Raw genomic sequence first — 11,561 nt, 5'->3', positions numbered from 1 at the left:
GAATGTGACCTTATTTGCAAAGTCTTTACAGGGTAATCTAGTTAAAATGAGGTCACTAGGGTGGGCCCTAACCCAGTACGACTGGTGTCCTCATAAAAAAAGGAAATTTGGACACAGACGTGCACAGAGGGAAGACAATGTGAAGACACACAGGGAGAAGACAGCCATGTGACTGGAGTGCTGCATCTTTAAGTCCAAGGACACAGGAAGCCACCGGAAGCCAGAAGGGAGGCACAGGACAGCTCCCTCCCTGAGCATGCAGGGAGTGTGCCTCTGCCAACACCGTGATTTCCCGCTGCTGGCCTCCAGAACCGCAACACGATACACTTCTGTTGTTTAAGTTTTTGGTATCTTATTATGGCAGACTTAGGAAATGTTAATATGATCACTTAATTCATTTAATTAATAGTTAATAACCCTTACTAGCGCGTACTCTATGCGTCAGGCACAGAGCTAAACTCTCCACATACGCTGGCTCACTTAATCCTCATAACACACCTAATGGCTGATTATTATAATGGCCATTTCATAGGTAAAGATAATCAGCTTCAGAAAGAATAATTCACTGAAGGTCACACAGGTAGTAAATGACACATCAGGTCCCAGACACACGAGAAACACTAAATCGACAAATAAGGTTTCTGATGAATATTTGCAATGTCTTTTTTTAAAATGTGGCTTGATCTAATTTTTTTTTAATTTAGTTATTTTTGTTTGCGTTGGGTCTTCGTTGCTGTGCATGGGCTTTCTCTCGTTGTGGTGAGCGGGGTCTACTCTTCGTGGCAGTGCGCCAGCTTCTCATTGTGGTGGCTTCTCTTGTTGCAGAACACGGGCTCTAGGTGCACAGGCTTCAGTAGTTGTAGCACGCAGGCTCAGTAGTTGTGGCGCACGGGCTTAGTTGCTCTGCGGCATGTGGGATCTTCCCGGACCAGGGCTTGAACCCGTGTCCCTTGTGTTGGCGGGCAGATTCTTAATCACTGTGCCACCAGGGAAGTCCATGCAATGTATTTTCAAGTGGTTACTTGCCTGCAGCCTGCTTTCTTTTCAGCCCAATGTAATTTTTTCAACTCTTGGGTTTGGAAGCTGTATCAGCTTGGTTTGAGAGTCCACAGTCTCAAATGGATGTGTAGACATTAGAAGGCAACAGCATAGGGCAGTGGAGAAATGGGAGGATTTGGTGAAAGGGTACACACTTCCAGTCACAAGATGAGTACGTTCGGGGGATCTAATAATGTACAGCCTGGTGACTATATTTAACAACACTGTATTGTATACTTGGAAGTTGCCGAGAGTAGATTTTAAATGTTCTCACCACAAAAATGAAACAGTAATTATGTGAGGTGATGCAGGTACTAATTAACCTCATTGTTTTTTTAATTGGAGTATAATTGCTTTACAATGCTGTGTTACTTTCTGCTGTGCAAGTGAATCAGCTATACGTATACATATATCTCCTCCCTTTTGGATCTCCCTCCCACTCCCCCACCCCATCCCACCCATCTAGATCATCACAGAGCACCGAGCTGAGCTCCCTGTGCTATACAGCAGGTTCCCACTAACTATCTATTTTCTATATGGTAGTGTATATATGTCAATCCTAATCTCCCACTTCATCCCACCCTCCCCTTCCCTCAATGTATCCACATGTCCGTTCTCTATGTCTGCATCTTTATTCCTGCCCTGGAAATAGGTTCATCTGCACCATTTCTCTAGATTCCATATACATGCGTTAATGTACGATATTTGTTAAGTCAGAAAACCTAACCTTATTGTTGTAATCACTTCACAACATGTAGGTATCAAATCAACACTTTGTACACCTTAAACTTATACCACGTTATATGACAATTATGTCAATAAAGCTGGGGGTTAAAACAGAAAACCACCGCACAGCCAATGTTATTACTTAGTTCCTTGAGAGTAATATGGTTTCATATTCACATACATTCTCTCTCCCCCCACTTTGGGGAAGCCAGCTCTGCAGCCTCCTTCTTTTCTAACTCAAAAAAGATTTTTAAGTGCTTTGCTGAAATACTATTCATATACCACACTATATTCATTAATTCATCTACTTGAAGTGTGCAATTCAATATTTTTAGTATAGTCACAGAACTATGCAACCATTGCCACAAAATTTAGAACGATTTCACCATCCCAAAACAAACCCCCATACCTGTTTGCAGTAACTGCATTTTTCCCTGTCCTTTTCCCCCAGCCCTAGGAAACCACCTCTATCTCAAAGGATGTGCCTACTCTGAACATTCCACATAATCATGCAATATGTAGGCTTTTGTCACTGCCCTGTTTTCAAGGATCATCCATGTTGTAGCATGTATCAGTACTTCATTCCCCTTTACTACTGAATACTATTCCATTGTATGGACATGCCATGTTTTATTCATCCATTTGCTGATGGATATTTGGGTTATTGCCACTTTTTGGCTATTATAATCCTGCTGTGAACATTTGTGTATAAATGTGTAGGTTTGTTTTAATTTCTCTCGGGTACATAACTACAAGTAGAATGCCTGGGTCCTATGTTAATTCTAACTGCAGACTGTTTTCCAAACCGGCTGCACCATTTTACATGAGCACCAGCAGTGTATGAAGGTTCTAATTCCTGCACATCCTTGCCAACTTGTTCTTGTCTAGACATCCTAGTGGATATCAAGTTCTGCCTCATTGTGGATTTGATTTGCATTTCTCTGATGGCTATTGATGTTGAGCTTCTTTCCATATGATTATTAGCTATTTGTTTATCTTCTTTGGAGAAATATCTACTTAGATCTTTTGTCCATTATAAACATTGGTTTTTCTTGTTTAAGAGTTTTTGTAATACATTCTGGATAGTACTACTTTGTTAGATATATGACATGCAAATATCTTCCCCAATCCTGTAGGTTGTCTTTCTTCACTTTCTTGATGGTGTCCTTTGAAGCACATTTTTAATTTTTATGAAGCCCAATATATGTTTTCTTTTGCTGCTTGTGTTTTTGGTGTCCAATGCAAAGTCAAGATTTGCAGCCTTTTTCTTAGGGTCCTGGGGCTGGCTGCATCCTGAATGTTCTGTGGCCCAGCTTCTTAGGACAGGCTTCAGTTCTCCTGGCAGGCCCTGACTGTCCTCTCATATTGCAGAGACTATGTACACTACTTCTGCTCATCCCACTCAAACCACATACTGCCCAGATCTCAGGGGCAATCTGAAGACTACAGGTGGTCCTTTAGGTCAAAGACTTTGACAGTTCTATTACTGCCAACTTTCATTTGGCTAGAGCTGCTCTGGGCTTGATTGTTTCCTCATCTCATGCATCTCTAATGTTGGCTCCCCCACTCTGCAAGGAGCAACTGTAGTGGAGATATGCAGGGAGCCTGAACTCAGCCAGTCAGCCAGCCTCTCACCACTCCAAGAGCCATGACCATGACCAAAGCATCATAAATCCCAAAGGGAACACATTCTATCACTAACTTCTTGGGTGCCTGCTCCACCCCTTTTCATTCATTCACTTGACGACATTATATGTTTATAATGGGCCAGACACTGGTTGGAACTGTAAGAGTGCGTGGAATATTCTTGCACTCATGGATTTCAGTTTGGTGAGGAATTCAAACATTTCATACAAGTCATGAGTCTCAGGAGTCAGAGTCAAGGGTGATGAGGAAAATAACAGCGTTTTAAACTAGAAAGAACTCATCAGGAAAGACTGTTTTTTCTTCCCAGGGAGACTCATCTTTTTTCCCTGCGTATTTCAAAGCTGTCTGTATTTAACCTGTCTGTCCCAAGTACCCTAAAATCTCTACTCAAACCCATACCCCACAGTCAAGGCACTTGCCCAACTTACTCAGCCGGGAATGATTTGCCTAGAACGTGAACATTTGGAGCTTTCTTTCCTCAGCATTTACTGTGCTTCTAGCTAGGCAACTTGTGAAACAAAAAGCACAAACCTTAGTGAAAATGTTCCAGCAGCCTCTCTCAGAGGCCCAAGTAGTTTTCTAAATAGCTTACTGCCATCTAGTGGATAAAGATGTCCTTACAGCCACAGAGAGACCAAAGAAAATCCTCAGCCTTCCCTGTTATGTCCCACCAATCACCCCATTTCACCTTAACAGAACCCAAAACGCTATTTTTCCTATGAAAGTATACTGTAGGTACTCAATATTGTTTCAGCAAAGAATTGTTTGCAGGCATCGTTTTCTTTACAGTACATTTTAAGTACATAAATAACTGCAGTAATATTATTGGGAGTAAATGTACTGCTGTGGCTTCTAAGACGAAAATTATTCGCTTAGTAGTTTAAAAAGTACAATTACTGCTACTCAACGGGCTATGGTAATAAAAATACATTTTTAAACATAACCATGTTATTGCCAAGTGCAGCTGAAACCAGCATGTAACTCTTAAAATTGGACATGGAGATCGAGGGCCACTGAACTTCTTTGCTCTCACTTCCCAATCCAATGGTGCCCTGTGCAAAATTTAAATGCCAAGCATCCAAGGGCCATGACCTTAGATTTATAACCACAATCTCATTATAATAATCCACACAAAAATGAAATTGCTTTTGTCATCACCCTATACAGACTTACACATGCACAGCCAGACGATCCAACCATCACTCTCTTTTAAGGTTGTTAGGATAATCAAATAGGGTAAGACAAGCGAAAACCATTAAACTACCTGAATGGAAAACTGTAAATGCTGTTCTTATGGCCACCTTCTCCACAGCTTCTAGGCTGTAATAAACAATCTAACTTACACTTACTGCCAGTGTTTCCCCGCAAAAAGGGTGCCATTTTGTAACTGTCTTCATCTTGTGAATGTCAGTCTCTCCTATAAGGCTGGAACACATCTTCACCAGCTTCTGTATCTACTCCTGCAGTCAGGGCTTAGCCCACAGCAGGAAACTAAAAAACAAGGCAAAGTGAAAGACAAAAATTGACTTGAGTCATTGGGTTCAAATCCCCAGCTTGCTTAGACTTCTCGCAAAAGGTAACTCCAAGTTTGAACACCCAAAGGACTGAGGGGGGGAAAAAAAAGACAAACGGAATTATCTGAAGGACATTGGGACCAAGTTATTAAGTACATAATTGCAAGTGTTTTCAGAAGCAAGATTACAAATTCCCTTGGTTTAAAGAAATCCCTTCCAGTCAACGTGAACCTCAGGCTCTGCACTGAGATGAGCCAGCACCTAATTCACTACACTGGGATGCAGGAGCAAACATACGGGTCTTGGAACAAGCCTACCCCAAGTTCGAATGCCTGGCTGGCTTTCCCCCTCTACTGTGTAATTAAACCTAGCAAATAGTTAATCTAATACGTAGCTCCTCCCTGACCCCACTTACTTTCTATTACACAGGCCCAGCAATGCATTGTTTCTCCCATCTGTGTAAAGGAAATAATTTTCAGTCTCACTGATGAAACTTACAGCTTATGTAACTGTTGAAGTTCAACAACTTCCAGTAACGGTTACCACTGGTACCTTCCACTAGGCCTTGTGCTAATTTTCACCATCATATTTGATCTTCAATTTTCTTACCAACATTCCATGGTTCATGAGACATGTTGTTACTTCCTTGAGAGTGGTCTCAAAAAAACCCCACATATAGTTTGCTCCAGGTTCACAACCAATGCAGTAAATACTAAAACCCAGGTCAGATTCCCACTCACTTGAAAACGGGTGGAAAAAGTACATAAACTATGCTTTCATTTGTAGCCCTTGGAGAAAACAAATTGGGTGCAGTGCTATAAATTCCTGGAGAGTTGTCAAACATTAACAGCTAAGGCACTCAACTTAGTCAATTTGATGTATTTTTAGAAGAAACTTCAGCTGTATTATGAATGATAGCCTTTGGCTATACGCACTAACCTGAATGAGGGTCAATGCTGGGTGGTTATTGGGGAAACTCTTATGAAGCTCAACTGTCATCTGTATTATGCTAGATGGGTCATCCAAGAACAGCTACAGAAAGGTAGAGGAAGGAGAGCTAAAGCAGAAACTAAGATTGTGTCATTCTGCTGAGAATGAACTGTGACCCAAGACATCCCAGCATACCAGAACTGAGATTCTTCCTAAGTGATCACTAGGTGGCTGATTGGCACTAAGCAGGCCCATGTCACACAAAAATGACTTTACAGGATTCACTCTCAGCTGCAATACCTTCTGGCCTGTCAACTCAAGCTAACATACCAATAGCACAATGAACAAAGACCAATGAGAAGGCCTTTGCTCCTAAGCAAGCTTACCTAGAGACTCCAGCGTAATTAGGCTTGGTAAGCACAAATGTTCTGCCTCAAGTTGCTGAGTTAAGATCGGCTATGATTTAACATGAGATCAGAATTAGACAATTTCTTTAAAGTCGGTTTCAAAGGGGTCAAGGGCCCTCACTATGCCAACCTTATGGCCAGCTCCATTAACTCCCAGCCCTTAATACTCAGGTGAGAAAACAGAAAAGCCTCTGCCCACGGATTAAAGGATTTCAGATGGACACTCTACCTGAAGTCCCCTGTGTATACCACATGTTACTTCTGACTTAGGATTTTTCCTTATCCTGATTTTGGCCTCAAATTTACCCTTTTGAACCCTCAGATGGTTTCAGTAAACCACATGGAATACTCAAAAGCATTTGGGATGCCCCTTTCCAGTCTAACACAAACACTGGAAAGCACAATGATCTCCAGTTCAAACCACACTAACACTTACATTGACTTAGTACTAAACGAGCCTAGCTAGCAAAAGGTCTACACATTTTCCCATTTACACCTTAAAAGGTTCAGGCAGTTGCTTAGACTGAACAATTTGTCATTGACAACCCAGATACTGTTGGAATACTTCGGCCAGAAAGAAGTTCAACCCCCAAAACCAAACACTACCTTACTGCCCTTGTAAACAGAGTCAAAACAATTTTATGGTGCCAATTTTAAATACAGTTTTATTTAAGACATTGCATTTTCCACTTACAATACAGTGCTTGTAAAGTGCAATGTTATTTCCTTTCCCTGTGCACACATTCCATGTTCAAGTATCAAGAATGCCCAGTTTACTACAGCAGCTCAACTTTAAAACTGCCATGGAATTTGCTACAAATTTGGGTCCTTCAATGTTGTGTGGAACAATGCTAAACCTACGCTAGACCGCCTTAATCAACCTCTTCAATGGTGGGTCCAGAGGAGGCACCACCAGATGGAGGAGCTCCACCACCAGGGAAGCCCCCGGGCATTCCTCCTGGCATTCCTCCTGGCATCCCTCCTGCGCTCTGGTACAGCTTGGTAATGATGGGGTTGCAGACTTTTTCCAGCTCCTTCTGCTGATGTTCAAATTCTTCCTTCTCTGCAGTCTGAGGGAAAAAAAAAATATTTTATTACAAGTTCTTCAAATAGAAGACTCTTTAAGCCTGATGTAATCAATCTGACACACTAGACACAACAGCACATGAAGTTACGTTTAAGATATTGGGTCACTCAGACATCCAAGGAAGGAAGTTGCCAACATCTGTAGTTCTGGTGGAAACCGCGAATGTTTTGAACCATTCATCATCGTGACCCTACAAATCTGTAAAACCCACCCACCCAAACTTTTGCTAAAGCCCTACACACCCAACCCCACACCCTCAAATTTTTGCAACGAAAATTACAAACCTGGTTCTTATCAAGCCAGTTGATTATTTCATTACACTTATCAAGAATCTTCTGTTTGTCCTCATCATTAATCTTGCCTTGAAGTTTCTCATCCTCAACAGTAGCTTTCATGTTGAAAGCATAGGATTCAAGAGAATTCTTCGAAGACACCTTATCCCGCTGCTTCTCATCTTCAGCTTTATACTTCTCTGCTTCCTGAACCATGCGTTCAATATCTTCCTTGCTCAAACGGCCTGTAAAATTAACCAACCTTTTAGGCAAGACAATCACCTGCAGTTCTGCACCATCACCCTGCACCTCCAATTAAGCAACTAAGTATGATCTCAGCTAAATGCCCTTGGAGTAGGAATAGAAACACTTGGAAAATAAAACCATTATGAACCAAATCTGCCTCTAAAAAAAGCAGGTAAGTGCCACAGGGTCCAGGGTGCCAGGGAACAAGTCAGCATTTGATTCTTCCTGTCAGGTATGGATGACAGAGATAACAGAAACTGATGCCCTCTACAAAGGAGTCAATCTCAATACTGGCCTGGGTGCTCAAGAGCACGCGCTTATCCGCACGCTCACAAAATACTGCCCAAACTTACCCTTGTCGTTAGTGATGGTAATCTTGTTCTCTTTTCCTGTGCTCTTATCCACAGCAGAGACATTGAGGATGCCATTGGCATCAATATCAAAAGTGACTTCAATCTGAGGAACACCACGGGGGGCAGGAGGTATGCCTGTGAGTTCAAACTTGCCAAGCAGGTTGTTATCCTTGGTCATGGCACGCTCACCTTCGTAAACCTTGGTGTGAAAGAGAAATAAATTCAAAATTACAATAAAAACACAAAAACAACAAAAAAATCACGAATATCTGTGCTACTTCAGATCTGTATAAGCTTGATTAGGAAAGACTGATCGCTCAGACATCCAAGGAAGGAATTGGCCAACACAGGATTTCTGGTGGAAACTACGAATGGTTTTGGAATCCATCATCACAGCGGAACAAGTCTTCCCCAGTTTTATAGGACCTCAAGTAATCTAGGCCACAGAGAAACATACCTGAATGAGTACACCGGGCTGGTTGTCTGAGTAGGTTGTGAAGGTCTGCGTCTGCTTGGTGGGAATGGTGGTGTTGCGCTTGATGAGGACAGTCATGACTCCACCAGCAGTTTCAATTCCAAGGGAAAGAGGAGTGACATCCAACAGCAGCAAGTCTTGAACATTTTCAGATTTGTCTCCAGATAAAATGGCTGCCTGGACAGCTATATAATTAAAAATAAAACTTTAAATAAAACAGTACAACAACTCATTATGTAACTAACCATCCTCAATCGCTCAGACATCCAAGGAAGTTTTGCCATCATTAGCTACAGCTTTCGGTGGAAACCACGAATGTTTAAAAATCATTCATCACAGCGAAATCAGTTAGCTAAGGCCTCCTAACAGGCTGCCTGTTAAACTGTTTTAACTAGAATAGAAAGATTACCTGCACCATAAGCAACAGCCTCATCAGGGTTGATGCTCTTATTCAGTTCTTTCCCATTGAAGAAGTCCTGTAGAAGTTTCTGAATCTTGGGGATGCGGGTTGAACCACCCACCAGGACAATATCATGGATCTGAGACTTGTCTAGCTTGGCATCCCGAAGGGCTTTCTCCACAGGGTCTAGTGTGCCACGGAACAGGTCAGCATTCAGTTCTTCAAATCGGGCACGGGTAATTGAGGTATAGAAGTCGATTCCTTCATAGAGGGAATCGATCTCAATACTGGCCTGGGTGCTGGAAGAGAGAGTGCGCTTAGCACGCTCACAAGCAGTACGAAGGCGACGGACGGCCCTCTTGTTCTCACTGATGTCCTTCTTGTGCTTGCGCTTGAATTCTGCAATAAAATGGTTGACCATCCGGTTGTCAAAGTCTTCTCCACCCAAGTGGGTATCTCCAGCTGTAGATTTGACCTCAAAGATTCCATCCTCAATAGTGAGGATTGACACATCAAAAGTGCCACCACCTAAATCAAAGATCAGCACATTTCTTTCTGCTCCAACCTGCAATTAAAACACAAATTATTCTCATATCTATTATTTGTGGTGACTCAAACCAATCTTGAGTGACGCATACATAAAACATAGTACTTACCTTTTTGTCTAAGCCATAGGCAATAGCAGCAGCAGTTGGCTCGTTGATAATTCTAAGCACGTTGAGCCCAGCAATAGTTCCGGCATCCTTGGTGGCCTGACGTTGAGAGTCATTAAAGTAAGCGGGTACCGTGACAACAGCATTGGTAACCGTCTAGGAAAAAACAGGTGAAAACGTAACCACTGTATCATCTACCGGGACCTGCAAAGATACATCCTCAAAGAACGTTCTGGTTTTACCACCCATTTTGATAGCTTTATCTACTGCTCACTCTTACCCGATAATCCCCATCTACATCCCCCCCTGCAGTTCTGTGCACTACTCACCTTCCCAAGGTAGGCTTCTGCTATTTCCTTCATCTTTGTCAAAACCATGGACGACACCTCCTCAGGATAAAAACTTTTTGTCTCTCCCTTGTATTCCACTTGAACCTTAGGCCTGCCTGCATCATTCACCACCATGAAGGGCCAATGCTTCATATCAGACTGGACAACAGCATCATCAAATCTTCGTCCAATGAGGCGTTTGGCATCTGCAAAAGGTATCAATAAAAACGTTACCTTGAATTTCATTACACTACATCCGTTCCAAGACCAGATGCCTATGGATTCAAATTCTGAATAACCAAGATGCTGCAAACCTTAAGCCTTAAAAGGATAATCACTGAAGTTCCCTACGGATAACTTTTCCTATTCTCAGGGCTTTCGTGGCCGCCTCACATTTGACAGCTTCTCAGATTACATATTGCCGAAATCACTTAAATTCATACCATGAAGATTTACTGGCTTACCAAAAACCGTGTTGGTGGGATTCATTGCAACTTGGTTCTTTGCAGCATCACCGATCAATCGTTCGGTATCAGTAAAGGCGACATAGCTTGGGGTAGTTCGGTTCCCCTGATCATTGGCAATTATTTCCACCTTTCCGTGCTGGAAGACACCCACACAAGAATAGGTGGTGCCAAGATCAATGCCAACTGCAGGTCCCTTAGACATGGTTGCTGGGAGGAGGAAAAAAAAAAGCCCATGGTTTAAAAGGCGATTCAAGCACTTAGAAAACGTTTACCAAGTCAACGCTACCAGATACGACCACTCCGAAAGTGATGCTTAGAACCTCGCCCCATAAACTTCTCTCGTCGGAAATAACCATGCGGAAGGGTCAGAGCAGGCACGGCGTGCTGCAGTAAGGTTGCCGTCCGAACCGCAGAGCCCGCCGCAGACGGAAGCACGCACCTGCCAGGAGGGTCTGCGCCACACCTGAGCACGTGGTCCCACGTCCCGGGCTGAACCTTAGTCCTCCCCTCCCCACCGTGCTCAACACAGCAAGGCCTGCAAGGGTCCGAAGCTCCCTCCCCCACTTTGGGCGCGTGCCAATAACGACTTCCTCCTTTAAGAAGAATGGCTCCTGAAACAAGGAAACAGGGAACGGCAAGCTCTAAGGCGCCGGTTCCACGCCCCGCAAACGGACGCGGCCTCTTCTCCCTCCGGGCGACCCGCCCTCCGCAGCCCGCTCCTCCGTCCCGACTGCACCCCAAGGAGGCTGCCTCCCCTCGGAAACAAAGCTCCCCAGCCGGGCAGAAGAATCGCCGCACGTACCCTGCCTGACACGCTCAAAAGGCCCCGGGCCGCTGCAAACCCACGCAGCCTGAGCCGGGCGGCAGGCTCCCGAATGGCCGCAAAAGCCTTAGAAGACAGAGACCTTAACTTACCTGGAGCGCAGTGCCGGTTCCACTGGAAGAGAACACAGGAACCTAACGAGCCGCCGCCGCATTCAACGAGACCGGTTTCCGTCCTCCGCCCAGTCTCTTATA

General features: G+C 43.6%; 1 protein-coding gene across 1 annotated transcript; it reads right to left on the bottom strand.

The window, feature by feature from the left end:
* Positions 1–6,899: 6,899 nt before the first annotated feature.
* HSPA8 (heat shock protein family A (Hsp70) member 8) lies at positions 6,900–11,561 on the bottom strand. Its single transcript, XM_081239204.1, has 9 exons — positions 11,460–11,561; positions 10,542–10,751; positions 10,078–10,283; positions 9,752–9,904; positions 9,105–9,660; positions 8,678–8,880; positions 8,221–8,419; positions 7,634–7,866; positions 6,900–7,332 (listed from the first exon to the last, which is right to left on the bottom strand). Exons 2-9 carry the CDS (start codon positions 10,744–10,746, stop codon positions 7,135–7,137), a joined length of 1,953 nt encoding a protein of 650 aa, XP_081095330.1. The 5' UTR covers positions 10,747–10,751; positions 11,460–11,561; the 3' UTR covers positions 6,900–7,134.

This window comes from Mesoplodon bidens (assembly GCF_964165515.1).
Source record: "Mesoplodon bidens genome assembly, chromosome: 7".
Taxonomy (NCBI): Eukaryota; Metazoa; Chordata; class Mammalia; order Artiodactyla; family Ziphiidae; genus Mesoplodon; species Mesoplodon bidens.
This window is presented reverse-complemented; position numbering and strand designations above follow the sequence as displayed.